The 20,488-nt window shown below is 34.5% G+C and overlaps 1 protein-coding gene across 2 annotated transcripts in view; it reads right to left on the bottom strand.

Annotated features, from left to right (window-relative positions):
- Window positions 1-13,799, bottom strand: part of LOC115977579 (exosome complex component RRP42-like) — a 19,510-nt gene extending 5,711 nt beyond the window's left edge. The window contains exons 1-4 of one of the 2 annotated variants that reach the window (XM_031099511.1): window positions 13,674-13,799; window positions 13,391-13,447; window positions 13,188-13,280; window positions 12,727-12,805 (exon numbers count right to left, since the gene is read on the bottom strand). In XM_031099511.1, coding sequence (XP_030955371.1) covers window positions 12,727-12,805; window positions 13,188-13,280; window positions 13,391-13,447; window positions 13,674-13,799 — 355 coding nt within the window. Of the gene's footprint in view, window positions 1-3,930; window positions 4,019-5,111; window positions 6,172-6,544; window positions 6,638-6,747; window positions 7,069-12,726; window positions 12,806-13,187; window positions 13,281-13,390; window positions 13,448-13,673 lie in introns of those variants that run through there. The other variant, XR_004088578.1, reaches the window with a different exon arrangement.
- Between the last annotated feature and the right edge of the window lie 6,689 nt (window positions 13,800-20,488).

The raw sequence follows: 20,488 nt of genomic DNA on the forward strand, positions 1-20,488 counted from the left end.
AGAAAGAATGCTTCTACATAGTGGTTATGGTTTTTTTATTTTTTATTTTTTATTTTTTATTTTTTTATATATGTATTTGTGTTTCAGTCAAAGTTTGACATCCCTAAAGATGAGATTGCAAGAGAGATAATCAAGCGTCATAATTTAAAGAGATTGGGTGATCAATGGAGGAATTGGAAGCATGCTTTGAAAGCAAAGCACTTTGATAAGTCAAAAACTGTAACACAAATAGTGGCTGAGGCTCCAAATATAGTAAATCACCAAAATTATGCTAAGCTTGTTGACTCTTGGTTTAGAGGTAATACAATAAAAATAATACACATGAGATGATATGTATTTGTCATCATTTTTCTTTTCCAATAGTCATTTGATATATTCTCTAAGATTTGCCTATATATATAGTTTTCACTAATGCAAATATATGGTTTATTGTATTCCAGGAAACTAAGACAATACATTGGAATATAAAGGGTGACCAAGTTTCATGCTGGAGTGACTTTTGGCATACTTCAAAGGGAATATTTATAGTCTTAGTTTTTATTGTAGGTTGTCTACAATTATTTTATCCTTGTCTTATCTTAAGTACCAAAAAATATTGTTTATACTTTTATTTAGCTATTTGTGATTTCAAACTTCGAATTGTAAAGTTTTATTTCTTCATTTGGATCAATATTATTAACTATTTGCAATTATTTTATTACTTTGATTTTTGGAATTGTGGATTTTAATAAGATTCCAAACATGTTATATTACTAATTTTCAAGGAAAAATTTAATTAAAAAATATTTTTGTAATATTCAATAATGTTTATACCTTCGGTAACAGTTTTTATAACTGCTCCTATATGGAACCTATAGTAGCGGTTGTTTTTTGCTGCAATAACTAATTTATAACAAAGTGTACGAATGGGAGAACTAGCGGTTTTATTTTATTTTATAGCAGTGCTTTATAAAACTGTTGTTAAAGAATATTTAGCAGCAATTCACAAAATCGCTGTTAAAAATAATTCATGCTAGAAATAAGGGAAGGGTATACAAACATTTTTAATTTTGTTTAGTAGCGGTTTATAGAACTGCTGCTTAAGAATCTATAGCAGCAATTACATAACCGCTGGTATAAATAATTATTTTCAAAAAAAAGGGCCCTATGTACTAGCGGTTTTTTTTAATTCTCTAGCAGCAGTTCTATGAATTGCTGCTAAATAATCTATAGGAGCGGTCACATAACCATTGGTACAAATAATTAATTCTGAAATGAAGGGCAGTGTGTATCTGCAGTTTTTAATTCTCTAGCAGCAGTTCTATGAACTGCTGCTAAAAAATCTATAGCAACAGTTATATAACCGTGGGTATAAATAGTTAATTCCAAAAGGTAAAGTTGTGTGTACTAGCAGTTTTTAATTCTCTAGCAATAGTTTATAGAACTGCTACTATAGATGTTTTCTATACCAACGATTCCTAAAACCGCTGCCATAACCTATAGTGACCTATAGCGACGGGAACTTAATAGCGGTTATTCAAGTTGTAGCAACGGTTTAGAAAACCGCTGGTATAGACCTATATGACTTTTAGCAGCAGTTTTTAATAGTTTTAGTAGTGGTTGCAACCGCTACTAAAAATCAAGTTTTTTGTAGTGTAAACACCCCCTCCTAAAGCTCAATTCTATCATATGCATATATATGGAAATTAACTTTAGAATGCTATAGTTCATAGTATGCAAGCATCCATCAGCATACTTAGCATTCCTTCCAAAGAGTGAAGAGAAATGATGGTTTCATTTTTGAATTGTTTCCTGGGATAACAATGAAAAGTCATATTTAACCATTCAATATTAATACATTTTGCTGCAGTTACTTGGCTTCTGTATTGTTGTAAGACCGGTTAGGCTGTATGAGTGCCAGCCCTGTTAGTATCAGTGTTGTTACCTCAACAACTACTTGAGAGACCATCATATGTGTTTCTTGTAATGTTCTAAGTTTTTGTGTTGCTTGGCAGATTGAAATAATTACATGATTGGAAAGTAGAATTAATTGTTAAAAGGAAACGACTACAAACATACTATGAGGGCGTTTGGTTCTTAGTGATGTGTTTTTCCTGTAATGTACGATAATGTGATGTTAAAATTTTTGATTTATTTTATTTTTCCAAATATTAGCATAATCTAAATTACAAAATATATCACATTATTTTAATTTCATCACCTTCTTAAACAATGTAATGATGCATTCTTGTATTGAGATTATATTAATGTAATATTACAATAATCTAATATTACAGTGTGATGTTATATCACAGCGAACCAAACACTCCTTATAAGACCAATGCCTATTACAATTGCTGATGAATATGATGATTTACAATTTTTTTTTTTTTCTTTTTTGAAATGTAAAATTCATGCCCTGCCTCTACAGCATTTTTCTCCACAGCATCATATCTTTTTCCTCTCTACGGAAAGCTCCATTTTAAAACTTGCATTGTTATCTTTCTCAACTTCAACTACTGAAGCAGTATGCAATTTTGGCAGCTGGTAGGAGTGACGGCAAAAGAGCGGAGAGTAAACTAAATTTTTTTCGTTCTACTTTGAGAGCCTTTAGTCTGTACTGCGAGCTCTCAGCTCTTTGCACAATTTCTTTCTTGTATATTTTCCTTCTCATTACAGTAAAAACAATAAATAAATAAATTAACGTTACTGTGCATATGAGGAAATTAAAGAATAATATATGCATAATGCATATATATTGTCCTACGTAGGATTGGGCTCAAAGGCCTTGCTCAAGTTCTATTTTCAGCTCACAGGCTTAGTTCTAATCCTCTCAAATGGTGAACTCCTCCATTATGAGCAGAGTAATGAAGTGCTAAACACTGATGTCATGGGATTGGGCCTAATATCTCTCCAACTGATAGGCCTAAGGAATCTCAGTCCAAGAAGCAGCCCATTCAAGACTGGAAATCACTGTTTCATACGGAGTGAATCAATGCAAGCAAGGATTTCTAGATGAAAATCATGTCTCGTACGGAAATTTCTGGAGCTATAATGCTAATTCCAAACATTTTCACGCACTTTGTCATAGCTATCCTATATGGTAGATTGTATGTTTGTCATTATCACATTGACCTACTATTTTTTCTTTACTACTTACAGTCTCCATGTAAGACATTCGTAACAAAATGTGGGTAAAAATGTATGATACTAGCATTATTTTTTTCTGGAGATACCCTTCCTTTTTACTAATAAAACGCTTTGTAGAGGGATTGTGTGACCAATTTGGATCCTTAAAAATTTCTCAATTGATTGATGTTATGTTCCTCTTCAAATTTCCTGAGCTGTTAACCTGTTATTGAGTCTCGTGTTTATCGTACATTTTCTCCCCAATAATGGTCCACATTCAACATTTGAAGCAAGTCCAGATTATGTTCCATCAGAAGTTTCTTTAATACAATTCATAAGAGACAAATGTTACACTAGAGAGAGAGAGAGAGAGAGGCAATTCAAAAATAAATTTATCTACTGAGCGTGAGTCCATGGAGTGATTAATACAAAAGAATCTCCAAAATTGGCGTGGCAAACTATTTCTTAATTTCTTGGTAATTTTTGACCTTGACTAATTTGAGATAAATCTTCCACCAAGTTTGTGGCTTGCAGAAAAACCTTCATCCCACTACCCACAAATGACGACCTTACATTAGCTAGATGAATACAATACAAGGACCTCTCTCTAGCAAGTAGCAAACACTTGAATTTCTGGCAGTGGCTAAGTAGTTCTTAACATAGCTGTAGGCCTAAGGAAAATTTAATGTTTATGACCCCTTCTCTGCCAGATTTTCCATGCTTGTAGGCCATAGCGTCATACATGATCCCTCCTTCCATGGTATTTCCGGGCTTATTGCATCTTTAAAAGCTTTAACCTTGACATCTTGATCCCTTCTCCCATGAATTTCCAGGCTTATCACGCTTGGCTATATCTCTACAGTGTGTAGCTTATATTGTGCTCTACACAAAAGTGCTAGACTTATCAATGCTGAGAGTGAAAGGATGAGAGGAAAGAAAATTTAGTAAATTTTCTTATTGCCATATGTAGTGGAATTGAAATCAATGTGTGTAATTTGGAGAAACAAGCTATATACTTTTACCACTAATATGAAGTGTTCACACAAGTTGTGGATCCTATCTAAAAAATGATGCAATATTTATTTTGTTCTCAGATCAACAATCTAAATATGACATACAAAGACAGAATGATAAAGAAATTCCAAAACACAATTCTGTGCTTAGGTTGATGTTTTCAGTTTTTACCCTCAAGAATTTATCAAATATAACTATATAACCAAAAATATAGAAGTTTTGATCATTAGGATCAAGAAACTAATAAATGGAAAATATATATATATATATATATATATTCACTTTAAAATGAGAAGTAAAATATGAAATACTAGGAATAATCAATGTTTTGATTAATAGATTTATTCTAAGATCTGCCATCTCAAAACCAAGCATATAATACTAGGAATGTTCATGAATAGAAATAATTGAATCAAAGACACATATAATGGCTGTAATAGCAAGATAATAGTTTCATTTTTTAGTCAACAAAGAATCATGGCAATGCCTATCACAAGACCAAATGTCCAAACTTATCAAAAGAAAAACAAATATTGCACTTCAAATTCTTTGCTATATTGCTATTACTAGTCTACAACAGAAACTTTATTGTTCAGAAAGATTGCAACTTAAAAAGGTTCAAATTAATATGCCTGCACTCATGATCTCCTAAACGACAAAAACAAATAATTAAAAAGCCTTGCATCTTGGGGCCACCCTCAAAGGATTCCTCCTTGTACCTGGTGTGTGTGGGATGGGATGACTACATACACCCGAGGGTTGAGATACTCAAAAAGATCTAGATGCCTATGTTGTGTCAAAACAAAAAAAAATGTTGGATCGACCCCTGCATTGATGATTATATGTTAGTAAAAACTCCATATTGTTTTACTAGTGGAAATAATCACATATAAATAGAAAACAAGCTGAAAATATGTGACAGAGAATTGATATGCAGAAATAATTTGTTACAGCTAACATTAATAAGAGGACTACGAAGTAGGACATACCACCCCAAGTGACATCATCTGCTGAAATAATGTGCATTTCTACACACAGATCTGCTTATCTTCGTCTGATTACTGCAAAGATAAATCATACAACAATTTTTTGGATAAATAATTCAGAATTATCACAGAAAATATTTTAAGTGAAAACTTGTGTTGACTTGCAAGTTACAGCAGGTCCACTTAAGAGTTTTTGAGAAAGAAGAAGATAGGGGCTTAAAAAAATACACAAAAGATGCATAAAATGGTCACTTTTTAAATTAGAATTTAGAAATAATATTTCAGCACCCATTGGCTTGTGTCGTATGGCATGCAGATGCAATTTCTGAAAATGAGAACTGCAATTTCAATTAGCTTAGCCTCAAAATGAGAGACAAGAGACAATTAAAAAGGCTGAGCATATTACTTAGACCATTTTTGATATGGTCCAACCCAGCCCAAGTAACAAAAATAATTCCATTAGCCGAAAGGAATGGAAACTAAAATTATTCTTATTAAGGGTTTTTTTTTGCTAACCAAAAAAAAAAAAAATTATTCTGATAATTCAATTTCCATAAATAAATACAACTTATCTCAATATGGCACACTATTATTTTTTTAAGGAGAGGAAAACAAGAAACCTTAAGAGTTTAAGCTCAAAAACTAAATGATAATGAGGAATCTGAGCAGGGCATAGCAGTCTCCATGCACCAAAAAAATAGAGGGTAAAAATTTGAGCAGGGTATAGCAGTCCCTAATAACATTAGCAAAAAATTGTTTATAAAGACAATCAATATAAAGATCCCAGCAAATTTTTCCCATCACAACTATTAGAGACGAGAGATCAATTCCAGCTCCTGGGAAATATTAAATAAGATATTCAATTCAAGCAAAGCAAGAATCTATAATCAAAAAACAAATCAGAGGATGAACTGCCAAATGATAGAAAGCATATATAGGGCAATAAATTGGTGGTAACTTCTCTAGCTCCCATTAGATTCATATCAGCTCCACTTTTAGCACCCAAGAGACAACACTGAAGAGCAATGGAGAGTTCTGTGGACAACTCCTCACCCCCTCTACCCTGAGTAAGGTATAAATCTAAATTAGGAATATATATAAAATATATGAACTATGAAGAAAATTGGCAATGAGACTCCCCATTGTGCCATGATAGAATTTCAACTGCTATTTCACATAATGAACTCTTTTTCTTTTTTTTTCTTTTCCTTTTTATATTAAAAAAAGGGTCAGTTTGTTTTACCCTAAAATGCCTGCTTATTTTCACTGCTACATCTTTTTTAAAAACTCACTTTTTTCTAGGAACAACTGTACTTTTAAACATTTGTTTAAAACAAAACAAGCTCAGCCAAACAAAATAAAAATAATAGTTATAATAGACGAAGAAGAAGAAGAAATTAGTAGATAATATTAGAAGATAGCATAAGATATACAACCTCAAACATTGGTGCTGCCGTTGGACTGCAATCAACATGTATGGCAACCTTTCCTTTGTCAGGTTGCAACAAAGTCGGCCTTCCAAGTTCAGCCTGCATTTACAGAAATTAGTAGACAACATTACAAGTATTCACAAAACACAGGAGGAAACTGCTTAGTGTAGATATGTGTTGAAGATCCAGCATCTCAGACCATTGTATACCTTCACACTGGAAATAAAATCTGTTTCCCCCAACCTGATTCTTGCTGAACCAGTTGCCGGCCATTAAGTCCATGAAATACATAAAAACCAGCAGAAAAGTTCAGTTTGTCTCGAAGAAAGCAGGTCAATGCTGATGTAAAAGAAATTAATTTCCAGCATCAGTCTATCTTTCAACAAAGTATTTGAAAAGAATGTTATACCAGGGGTATAAATCCATTCGACATAAATAGGACAGTAAGTTAATCTTTTTTGATCATCAGAACGAAGGTCTTGAACAATGGCATCCTGTATAAAGTGCTCTTCTCCGAGAGATAGTCCCACCATTCCTGTACATACATAAATCGAAGAGAAATAATGGTTGCAATGTTACATGTAATTAGAACTGGTAAATACTGGGAGAAGAAATTAAAACAAAAAAACAAAAAAAAACAAAAAAAAAAAAAAAAAAAAAAAAAAAAAAAAAAAAAAAAAAAAAAAAAAAAAAAAAAAAAAAAAAAAAACAAAAAACAAAAAACAAAAAAACAAAAAGAAAAACAAAAAAACAAAACAATACAAAAAGGAAGGTACTGGGAGAAACTAGAGGAACAGCAAAATTGCCGAAGGAAACCATTAGGTGTTAAAAAAGATGTTATCCTTAACAATAGTTCCTAATGTCAAAAAGAAATTCAAATCTTTTATACCCATGTTTTGTTAAGGAGAAAGAAGACCCATTATTGGCAGAGGAAAAAAAAACCAACAACAACAGACACATTAAATCAATAAAACCAATTTCTTTATTAAATGGGCTTGCACAATGTGCTCCTTACAAAGATCATTTCTACCAGCAGAACTGTAGTAAAATTGTGTCTATATTTGTAGTGTTACCTTTTATTTGGCCAGAGAATATATGTATCAAGTAATACTTTGGTAGATCTCCCATAAAAAGCCCCAAAACAAGGACATAAGTGAAGGGAACAATATTGTATGCCAGAGGGATTCAGATGCTTCATTGGCAATATCCATAACAGTCCATTGCTTTGCTAAGTTTGTCACAGTTAACAGGAGTAATTGAAGGAAAAGAATATCATACGTAAGGGGGTTGAGTGAAAAGGTTGGAATAAAGAACCACTTGATTTCTTCTAGGTTTATGATTTCGTTTGGTATTAATTGATTGGTTAATTATATTTGGTGATATGGATCACATCGCACGGGATATGGAACTTATTTTTCAGTTTCTCAGAATCCAAACAGTATACTAACCAAATTACAATAACATAGAATATGTTGGCCTCATCCCCAGAAATTTCTCCAATAGTATTTCCCATTTATTAAGGCATCCAGCAATGGAAATAATAAAGCACTTACACATATTAGGACTAATTACTCTTGACACTCTGGTTTCAAGCGTATATTTACAATTGATTTTAGTACAACCACAAAGCCTATCACAAAAACATTATTATCTAGATTCTGCACAAGCAACTACAGGACTTTTAAAAATAATAATATTAATTTTGAAACAATTTTTGTCAATACTATGCCAATTATTCAAGTTCATCGGCTATGAAGCACGGATGTGTTTCGGGACTCGGGTGCGGGTGCGGGTGCGGGTGTGGGACTCGGCAATTTTTGAAAAAAGTGGGTGCGGGTGTGGCGGGACTCGGCGATTAAAAAATTATTTAAAATATTTTTATTTATATATTTTATATATTGCTAAGCATTTTTTTATATAATAATTATAGAAAACTCATAATATAATAATAATAATAATAATAATAATGTACTGTACTGTACTGTGCTGTACAAAAAAAAAAAAAAAAGCCTCTCTGACCAAAGTGGCTCACGTACCAAAGGCTAGTGGTTTTCAGTGAGCCACTGTACCAAAAAAAAGAGAAAAAAAAAGAAAAAGAAGGGAGATGTGGCTCACGTGAGAGGCACAAAAAACAAAATAAAGCCTCTGACCAAACGCATTTTAACGATCCTTTTCAAAAAAAAGCAAAACAAAACAAAACTTATAAAAAAAAAGAAACAGAACAGAAGTTACAGAACGGCAACGGTGCAACGCTGGAAGAAGAAGACGAAGAAGCAAAAAAGAAGAAGAAGAAGAAGAAGAAGAAAGGGGTTAAGCCGGTGAAGACGGCGACAGCGGCGTATCAAATCCACCAGTTTCGGCGGTTTTGGCTTGACACGGCCATTTCAGCGGTTTCGCCCTATACGGCCGATACGGCCCGAGTCGGCGAGAATCGGCCCGTGTCCGAGCCACGTCAGCACGAGTTAGGGGAAAAAAAAAAAACACTTGGCAGACGCGGCCCGACGCGCGGTCAGCGGCGTCCCTCACACGTCGCCGCGTCGGACACAGGTGCAGCTCCTCTGGCGCCGCGTCCGTGCATCCTAGTTCATCAGCCTCTAAGGGCTTACAAATAGACATTCTAGCTAGTGTCATCCCACCAAAATGTGACAGCTCATGAATGGATACAGGGTTTTGAAAAAAAAAATCTATTAATGTGAGAGTTCACTAAAATGTGAGAGTTCACCAAAATTCTATTAATGCAATTGAAGAATATCATATTAATGTGATATTCTGTCTCCACTTAACCTCTATCTATCCATGCAGTACATCCTTAAATTTGATCTTTGACATCAATATAACCACCAATATCAACTCTTACTACTTACCCAAAAAAAAAAGCAATAGAACCCCCAAAATCAGATGGTTGGTGCTCTGCAGCACAACTACCTTTGGTTTTCTGGAACTGCACTGAACCGATTGCATTAATAAGACTGGTGATATCCCATGCCAACAATCTTCATTTGTTTATGTTATACCCTTATACCATCCTGCCACTTTGAATCATCTCACTGGATTTACTCTACAATTTTTCTTTAATAGGCCACCCCAAAAAAAAAAAAAAAAAAAGATCAGCTGCAAGAGTTTTTAAACAGCATTGAGATTTGAGCAGCCAAAAATTAGAAAAAAGTTTTTCTCCAAACTGGGTTGGAGGAATGTCCTAGATTTTACTCACATAACTCACTAAATAGGTTTTGATTGGGTAATGAATTTACACACAACAACCACAACGACCAAACCTTAGTCCAAAAATTTTGAGGTCAAGTATGGATCCTCAACAGACTAGTCAAGTCGGCCGCATGTAAAATTTTCCCACAAGTCTATTCTATCCAAAGCCATACTCTCTCCTACTTCCTTGATTTACATATACTTTTTTCACGCTCTCAACTTAAATCAACTCACTCTTTCTCACTGAACTTGACTTAATTGAATGATCCCATGAATCTGTGCAGAGTATACAACCATTTTATGCAAATTTGTAACTTTTTACTACTGTGTACAAGAATTTGCATAAGTAAATATTTAATTTTTAAGCAATCAACATCTCCAATAATTTACAGAACACCATCTACTAAGCTAAAATTTTAAGGAAAAATCATAGCACCTCATATAATATTAACAACCAAAATGTCTAAAAAAAAACTTGCCGTGATAAAGACTGTGTTGGTCGCCGGTGAATTGATGCTGAAATTTTTGTATTTCTGTCGGAGACGCATACGAACGATGACGCTGCCTGTGCCACAACAGAGAAGGAATTGACGGGGAGGGGTTAGCAATGAATGAGGTCAAGAAAGCTAAAATCGTGGCCTGAAATCACGTTTTCTGTGTGACTCAAGAGTTTATAAGTATAGGCCGTGGAATCATGGTCTCAAATCTCCATTTTTTAAAGCAAATAGTGAATTTGGCACTGAAAGCTCACTTAGTGTATAAAACACTTACGAATGTTTAGACTCCAAATTCAAATTTTACAACACAAGCTTATATTCAAACAATATATGAGCGGAAAGATAAATATAAGCTATACCCAAATATGCAAACTACTCTAAGCCATATAAACACTTGAATTTCTGACAGTGGCTAAGTAGTTCTTAACGTGGCTGTAGGCCTAAGGCAAATAAAATGTTTTTGATCCCCTCTCTGCCAGATTTTCCAATTATACCACGCTCGTAGGCCATAGTTTCATACATTTCGTCCCTCCTTCCATGGTATTTAAAGGCTTATTGTGTCTTTAAAAGCTTCAGCCTTAGACATCTTGATCCCTTCTCCCATGAATTTCCGGGTTTATCACGCCTGGCTATACCTCTACAGCATGTAACTTATATTGTACTCTAGATGAAAGCGTTGGACTTATCAATGCTGAAAGTGAAAGGATGAGAGGAAAGAAAATTTAGTAAATTTTCATATTGCCATATGTAGTGAATTTGAAATCAATGCGTCTGATTTGATGGAAACAAGCTATATACTTTTACCACTAATTTGAAGTGTTCACAAGTTGTGGATCCTATATAAAAAATGATGCAATATTTATTTTGTTCTCAGATCAACGGTCTAAATATGACATACAGAGACAAAGAATGATAAAGAAATTTCTAAACACAATTTTGTGCTTAATATTTTCATTTTTTACCCTCAAGAATTTATCAAATATAAGTATATAACCAAAAATATAAAAGTTTTGATCTGTAGTGGAATTGAAATCAATGTCTGATTTGATGGAAACAAGCTAAATACCTTTACCACTAATTTGAAGTGTTCACATGTTGTGGATCCTATCTAAAAAATGATGCATTATTTATTTTGTTCTTAAATCAACAGTTTAAAAATAACATACAGAGAACATACAGAGACAGAGAATGATAAAGAAATTTCTAAACACGATTTTGTGCTTAGGTTTGACGTTTTCACTTTTTACACTAAGGAATTTATCAAATATAAGTATATAACCCAAAATATAAAAGTTTTGATCATTAGGACCAAGAAACTAATAAATGCAAAACAAATAGATTCACTTTAAAATGAGAAGTAAAATAAGAAATACTACGAATAATAAATGTTACCACCATGCACCCTCGGCGTGATGGTCACTCTACAAATACATAGTTCTTATGGGGTGGGGTGGGGTGGGGTGGGGTGGGGTGGGGAGGGGGAGGGGGACAAGGGTCAGGGTTTAAGCCTCCAGGAGAGAACTTCACACACATAAATACTTAGATTAGATTATGGTAAAATTTCTTTGGATAAATAAATAAAAAGGGAGAAGAATAATCAATGTTCTGATTAATAGATTTATCCTAGACCTACCATCTCAAAAGCAAGCATATGATACTCAGAATGTTCATGAATAGAAATAATTAACAGCAAGATAATAGTTTCATTTTTTAGTCAACGAAGAATCATGACAATGCCTATCACAAGACCAAATGTCCAAACTTATCAAAAGATAAAAAATATTGCACTTCAAAGTCTTTGCTATATTGCTATTACTAGACTACTGACTTCAAGTCTACAACAGAGACTTTACTGTTCAAAAAGATTGCAACTTAAAAAGGTTCAAATTAATATGCACACACTCATGATCTCCTAAAAGAGAAAAACAAAATAATTAAAAGCCTTGTATCTTGGGGCCACCCTCAAGGAATTCCTCCCTATACCTGGTGTGTGTGGGACGGGATGATTACATAAACCCGAGAGTTGAGATACTCAAAAATATCTGCATATCCTCGTTTGTCAACCAAAAGAAAAAAAAAAAAAAAAAAAAAAAAACCCTATTGGACCAACCCCTGCATTGATGATTATATGTTTGTAAAAACTCCATATTGTTTTAGCTAAACCGCACCGCAAAGTGCGGTGCTAAAAATGGCCCAAAACCGCACCACCCCACACCACGAACACCCCTAGCAGTCCCCAATAACAGTAGCAAAATTTTGTTTATAAAGACAATTAATATAAAGATCCCAGCAAATTTTTCCCATCACAACTATTAGAGACGAGAGATCAATTCCAGCTCCTGGGAAAAATTAAATAAGATATTCAATTCAAGCCAAGCAAGAATTTATAATCAAAAAACAAATCAGAGGACGAACTGCCAAAAGATAGAAAGCATATATAGGGCAATAAATTGGTGGTAACTTCTCTAGCTCCCATTAGATTCATACCAGCTCCACTTTTAGCACCCAAGAGACAACACAGAAGAGCAACGGAGAGTTCTGTGGACAACTCCTCACCCCCTCTACCCTGAGTAAGGTATAAATCTAAATTAGAAATATATATAAAATATATGAACTATGAAGAAAATTGGCAATGAGACTAACTCTTCCCTATTGTGCCATGATTGAATTTCAATAGCTATTTCACATAATTAACTCTTTTTTTTTCTTTTTTTTATATTTTTTTTTTTAAAAAAAGAGGTTTTTTTAGCCTAAAATACAGCTTATTTTCACTGCTACATCATTTTTTAAAACACTTTTTCTAGGAACAACTGTACTTTTATACACCTTATTGTTTAAAACAAAATAAGCTCAGCCAAACAAAATAAAAATAATACTAATAATAATAATAGAAGAAGAAGAAGAAGAAATTGGTAGATAATATTAGAAGATAGCACAAGATATACAACCTCAAACATTGGTGCTGCAGTTGGACTGCAATCAACATGTATGGCAACCTTTCCTTTGTCAGGTTGCAACAAACTCGGCCTTCCAAGTTCAGCCTGCATTTACAAAAATTAGTAGACAACATTACAAGTATTCACAAAGCACAGGAGGAAACTGCTTAGTGTAGATATGTGTTGAAGATCCAGCATCTCGGACCATTATATACCTTCACACTGGAAATAACATCTGTTTCCCCCAAACTGATTCTTGCTGAACCATTTGCCTGCCATTAACTCCATGAAGTACATAAAAACCAGCAGAAAAGTTCAGTTTGTCTCAAACAAAGCAGGTCAATGCTAATGTAAAAGAAATTAATTTCCATGTTTACATGAGGTAAACTACTAAGCAAATCAAATTAGACTTAATTCTAATTAATTGGTTTTGGCTATATGAATCCTTTTCCTACATCAGACTATGTTTCAATCAAGTATATGAAAAGAATGTTATACCTGGGGTATAACTCCAGTTTCGACATAAATGGGACTGTAAGTTAATCTTTTCCAACCATCAGAACAAAGGTCTTGAGCAATGCCACCCTGTATGAAGTGCTCTTCTCCCAGAGATAGTCCCACCATTCCTGCACATACATAAATCGAAAAGATATATTGGATGCAATGTTACATATAATTAGAACTTGTAAAAAATGGGAGAAGATATTGAAAAAAAAATAAAAAATAAAAAAAGGAAGGTACTGGGAGAAACTAGAGGAACAGAAAAATTGCTGAAGGAAACCATTAGGTGTTAAAAAAGATGCTACCCTTAACAATAGTTCCTAAAGTCAAAAAGAAATTCAAGTCTTTTATACCCATGTTTTGTTAAAGAGAGAAGATCCCTTATTGGCAGAGGGGAAAAAAAAAAAAACCAACAACAACAACAGACACATAAGTCAATAAAACCAATTTCTTTATTAAGAGGGCATGAACAATGTGCTCCTTACAAGGATCATTTCTACAACCAGAACTGTAGTAAACTTGTGTCTATATTTGTAATGTTTCCTTTTAGTTGGCCAGAGCATATATGTATCAAGTAATACATTGGTAGATCTCCCATAAAAAGCCTCAAAACAAGGACATAAGTGAAGGGAATATTGAAAGAAAAACTAAAGAATAGACATAGAATGGGAACAAAATTGTATGCCAGAGGGATTCAGATGCTTCATTAGCAATATCCATAACAGTCAATAGCTTTGCTAAGTTTGTAACACTTAACTGGAGTAATTGATTTGCTAAGGAAAAGAATATCATACGTAAAGGGGTTGAGTGCGAAGGTTGGAATAAAGAACCACTTGATTTCTTCTAGGTTTATGATTTCATTTGGTATTAATTGATTGGTTAATTATGTTTGGTGATATGGATCACATCGCATGGGATATGGAACTTATTTTTCAGTTTCTCGGAATCCAAACAGTATACTAATAAAACTCAAAACCTTTATTAAAGAAAACATTTTTCAGTTACTTGAAATCCAAACAGTATAATAATAAACCTAGAATATACAAGTTCCTCATATGCACAATTCTTCAGAGCCATTTGATCCACGAATTCCTCTTTATCTGGCATGATAACAACTGAGTAATACCAACACAAAATTATCATCATAATGTAACTAGAACAGCCCACAAAGCTTGTGAGTTTCAACTTCTCTAATATTAGTAACTTGATGAAAGGGGAGAATTGCCAACTTCTTAGCATATGCATAACCAAATTACAATAACATAGAATACGTCGGCCTTCTCCCCAGAAATTTCTCCAATAGTATTTCCTGTTTATTAAGGCATCCAGAAATGGAAATAATAAAGAACTTACACATATTAGAACTAATTACTCTTGACACAGTGGTTTTAAGCATATGTTTACAATTGATTTTTGTACAACCACAAAGCCTACCACAAACACATTATTATCTAGATTCTGCATAAGCATCTACAGGACTTTTAAAAATAATAATAATAATTTTGAAACAAGTTTTATTATTACTATGCCATTATTCAAGTTCATCAGCCTCTAAGGGCTTACAAATAGACATTCTAGCTAGTGTAGTCCCACCAAAATGTGACAGTTCACGAATGCATACAGGGTTTTGAAACAAATGCCATTGAAAGAAAACTAAAACGAAAGCTTATAGACGGACAGAGCAACCACCAAAATTAGTGTGTATTTGGATGAGTATTTTTTTTTTTTTTTATATATATATAGGTATTTTTATTGGCTTATTTGCTTAAAAATTTAGCCAGGAAAACATAGAGCTGTACCAAGAAAAAGTTTATATTTAAAAAGATGTACATAAGCTGCTGGTGAAAAGAAGCTTGATTTTATGCTAAAATAAGTGGGCCCTTAAACACACATGCAAACTTATTATACAAAAATTTCTCAACAAACAAAATCAAGACTAAAAAAGAAAAATAAAAACCATGATATGGCGGCAAAAAATCCGTGATATGAATATACACAAAATATTCATTTTTCTTGCAATCAATCTGGTTTCAAGTTCAACAGTTCAAATAGCCTAGGCAAAGCCAATTGCCAACTAAAACCACCTATTCTTACATTGTTCAGGGATCTGCTACTCAACTTAACTCCACAAAGGCTTATTGCAGCAGGGTTCACAAGTCTGTTTCCACTTGACCACTATCTAGCCATGCACTACATCCTTAAATTTGATTTTGACATCAATATAATTCCCACAACCCCAACCCCCCCCCCCCCCCCCCCAAAAAAAAAAAAAAAGAACCCCCAAAATCATATAGTTAGTGCTCAGCAGCACAACTACTTTTGGTTTGCTGGATGGAACTGCACTGAACCGAGTGCATTAATAAGACTGGTGATATCCCATGCCAACAATCTTTATTTGTTTATGTTATACCCTTATACCACCCTGCCACTTTGAATCATATCTCTGGATTTACTCTAAAATTTTTCTTTAATCCACCACACCCAAAAACAAAAATGGCAGCTGTGAGAGTTTTTAAATGGCAATGAGATTTGAGAAGCCAAAAATTAGGACAAAGTTTTTCTCCAAACTGGGTTGGAGGAATGTCCTAGATTTTACTCACATAACTCACTAAATAGGTTCTGATTGGGTAATGAATTTATATACAACAACCACAACGACCAAACCTTAGTCCAAAAATTTTGAGGTCAGGTATGGATCCTCAACAGACTAGTCATGCTGGTCACATGTAAAATTTTCCCACAAGTCTATTCTATCCAGAGCCAAACTCTCTCTTACTTCCTTGATTTACATATAATTTTTTTCGCGCTCTCAACTTAAATCAACTCACTCTTTCTCACTGAAATTCACTTAATTGAATGAGAATGATCCCATGAATCTGCGCAGAGTATACAACCATTTTATGCAAATTTGTATTTTTTACTACTGTATACAAGAATTTGCATAAGTAAATATTTAATTTTTAAGCAATTAACATCTACAAAGCTAAAATTTTAAGGAAAAATCATAGCACATCCTATAACATTAACAAGCCAAAATGTCTAAAAAAAAAAAAAAAAAAAACTTGCCGAGTTATAAACTGTGTTGGCCGCCGGTGAATTGATGCCGGAATTTTTGTATTTCCGTCGGAGACGGAGACTAACGATGACGCCACCGGTGCCTCCGTGAGTGAAAGTAGAGAAGGAATTGACGGGGAGGGGTATCAATGAATGAGGTCAAGAAAGCTAAAATCGTGGCCCGAAATCGCGTTTTCTGTGTGACTTGAGAGAGTTTATAAGTATAGGCCGTGGAATCATGGTCTCAAATCTCCATTTTTTAAAGCAAATAGTGAATTTGGCACATCTCGATGTCTTCAACAGACATTTATGCTATGGTTGAAGTTGAGGGAACGGAAGAGAAAGGAAAAGAAGGGAAAGAGAAAAAAGAAAACATTTTCTTTGGGGTGTTTGGATATAGGAAGGAAAGGAAGTGAGATATGATGAATATTTTTGTTTGATTTACAAAAGGGTGAAAAAAAATTTTTGTTTATTTTACATTTATGCCCCTAAAAAAAGGTGAATACATGACATACTTTTAACTCATGAGGGGGCATTTTAGTAATTTTAAGATATAAAAATAAAAATTCATGTCATGTCCATCTTTCTTTCTTTCCCCAAAATGCTGGGTCCCGCTGAACAGACTTTACTCCAAGTCAGCCCCTCTTCTCTTCCTCTTCCAACCAAACCAAGGAAAATATAGAGCTACTCTTCCTTTCTCTTCTTCTCTTTTCCCACATCTTGGCCTGTCTATCAAATTATAATCTATTTGGAAAACACACTTTTTGTCAAAATACCCTATTTAAAGTCCCTTAAAAAATAAAAAAGGAAAAATGAATCCCAAAAAAAAAAAAAAAAAAAATTATAAACACAAACTTGAAATATATAGATTAAATTATGTGATAATACTAAGATTAGCTTTGGGGCCCTCCTAACAGAAAAGACATAGTAATATTCTCTTCTTCTTTTTTCTTTTTTTTTTTGGTTGCGCAGGAAAAAGATCTGTCTTCATATAGAAAGAAAAGCATGCAAAACCTCTCACAACTCAAATACTAACCTTCGAACCTTTTACCAATCTTCGAACTAGGACGACTATAATTGCTACCCAACCACCAAGGATTCAAGGCAACAAAGAAGGCTGATATTTTATGATGCCATATATTTAACAAACCAACAAAAATCAAAAATGAAATTCTAAATAATAACTATTAACCTTAAAGTTAACATGAACGCTAATTTCCTCCGAAGGTAAAAAGGCTAGCTCCACGACCACTTAGACAGTAGACAGTAGTATGTTGGTAATTAGCAGTTAACAAGCCATGGCGGTATTGAGTTGAGTCTTGAGATCGAGCTAGGGAATACTTGAACCCATGGAGATTTGGCCTCCGTTGGTTTCACTGTCATTTGCACCGGTTAGACTCAGATAAACAAAAGTAGTCTTAATAAAAAAAACAAGTAGAATTTGGATAATGAGTTGGAAAATTTAGATCAGCTAATAGCAAACCAATAAAACCGATTTTATCAAACAGAGAGTTTAACACAATACAGAAAGAAAAAGCTGCAAACCCTCACACACCTCAAACGCTAGTTCATAACACACCATTACATTTTTATATTTTACAAACCGACAAATACCAAACATAGAAATCTAAATAATGACAACTATATTTTTATTTTCAAGGCATGAAAGCAGATTTCCTCCTCCAAAAGTGGAAGCTTCACGACCACTTAGACAGTACGTATATGTCTGTAATTACTAAGGCATCGTGGTAGTCACAGCTAGGGAAGTTGGAGTCATAGCGATTTGGCCGCTGCAGGTATCACCGTCATCATCACTGGTGGCGCCATTGAAACGGAGAGTAGTTTGGCGACGGCCACCATTACGTTTACACTTGCGCAGTGCGAAAATGAGCATAGCAATAAGTATCAGAAGGTATACTATTTTCCCCCCAACGTCAAGGTACAACAGCAACTTTTCTTCCCTGTCACAAAAGAAAATTGTATCGACACCCAAAAATAAAACAAACAAACAGAAATAACCGTACAATATATATAGCCATTGTTACCCGTTGAGAGGAAGAGGAGGGAAGTAGGGAAATGGCTTTGGCATGGCAGAACCTCCCATTGGAATTGAATCCGAGACAAGCCTAATTAAGCTATTCTTTATGGACACAATGGCAATGGGGGATATGACTTATGCCATGGCATATATATGGAAAGAGATCCACGTTCTCGGAAGATCCACTTGTGGGTTCCACCCATATATTTTAGTCTTGGCTAACTTAGCTTTGTAGCACACCCAGAGAGAGAGAGAGAGAGAGAGAGAGAGAGAGAGAGAATTTAGTCAGCTTTCTAGCTAGGAGAGACAGAGAGACAGAGAATATTTAGTCAGCTTTCTAGCTAGAAGAGAGAGAAAGATTTTAATTAGTTTTGTAGCTAGATGAGAGAGAGAGAGAGAGAGTAGAAAAGAAAGTGAGAAAGAAAGATTTTAGTTAATTTTGTGGCTAGAGAGAGAGAGAGAAAGATTTTGATTAGTTTTGTGGCCTAGATGAGAGAGAGAGATTTTGGTTAGTTTGGTGGCTAAATGAGAGAGAGAGAGAGAGAGAGAGAGAGAGGAGATAGAGAGATTTTGGTTAGTTTTGTGGTTAGATGAGAGAGAGAGAGTAGAAAAGACAGAGACTAGAAAGAGAAAGTAGAAAAGAGAGAGAGAGAAATGTATTGTGTAAATTAGCTTTGTAGGTAGAAGTGTGAGAAAGAAAAATATATTTTAGTAAGCTTTCTAACAAGAATGCGGAGAGAGAGAAAGATTTTGGTTAGCTTTGGGACTGAAGGAGAAAGAGAGAAGTAAGAGATTAAAAGGAGAGATAAAACTATGTTTTTTGTCTTGAAAGTAGAAAGAGATTAGAAAGGAGAGAGAGAGAGAGAGCCACGATTTTTGTCTAGTGGAAGACAAATGTGTTGGTCCTACCCTTAGATATCGGTATCATGTTTTTCTATAAATTTTAGGGTTAGAAAGAAGTCATGGAGAGAGAAAAATAGTGTTCTTTTCTTATGGCCTGTTTGGAAGTTTAGAGAGAGAGGAGAGTAGAGTGGAGTAGAGGGGAGGAGAGTAATGGGGAAGAGAGTAGAGGGGAATGGTTCCCCTTTACCTGTTTGGATGTTTTTAAAATTAGTAAAGGGGAAAGGAGTAATTAGTCCTTCCTCTTATTTGGATGTTTTAAAAATTAGGATGGAGAGGAGAGGAAATGATTTAAATTGACAAATTTGCCCCTATTTGAATTTTCTTTTATCTAATTAATAAAGCAATTTTTTTTTTAATTTGTTCTTTCGCTGTTTGGATCCCAAGAAAAAAGAAAAATGAAAATTTTGTATGCCATGGCTGCAGCCACAAACGATGACTCCTCAGACCGATTCAAAACCTCCCCCGACCACCCTTCGCCACCACCCGATATCTCCGCTCTCCGCCGCCTCTCCCAAAACCTCGAATCCCACTTCAACGACGACTCCTTAGACCGATTCGTGGACGCCAAGATCCTAGTCGGAACCGAACAAGTCACCGTCCACCGCTGTCTCCTCGCAGCGCGAAGCCTTTCTTCAAGAACGCCTTCTTCAATTCCAAAGAGGTGGAGCTGAAGCTGAAGGACCTAGCCAAAGATCACGAGGTCGATCTCGATGCTCTCTTGGCCATCTTGGCTTACTTGTATAGCGGCAAGGTCAGACCTTTACCCAAAGGTGTTTGCGTTTGCGTCGACGATGATTGCTCTCACAAGGCTTGTAGG

The sequence above is a fragment of the Quercus lobata genome, chromosome 2 (genome assembly GCF_001633185.2).
Source record: "Quercus lobata isolate SW786 chromosome 2, ValleyOak3.0 Primary Assembly, whole genome shotgun sequence".
NCBI lineage: Eukaryota > Viridiplantae > Streptophyta > Magnoliopsida > Fagales > Fagaceae > Quercus > Quercus lobata.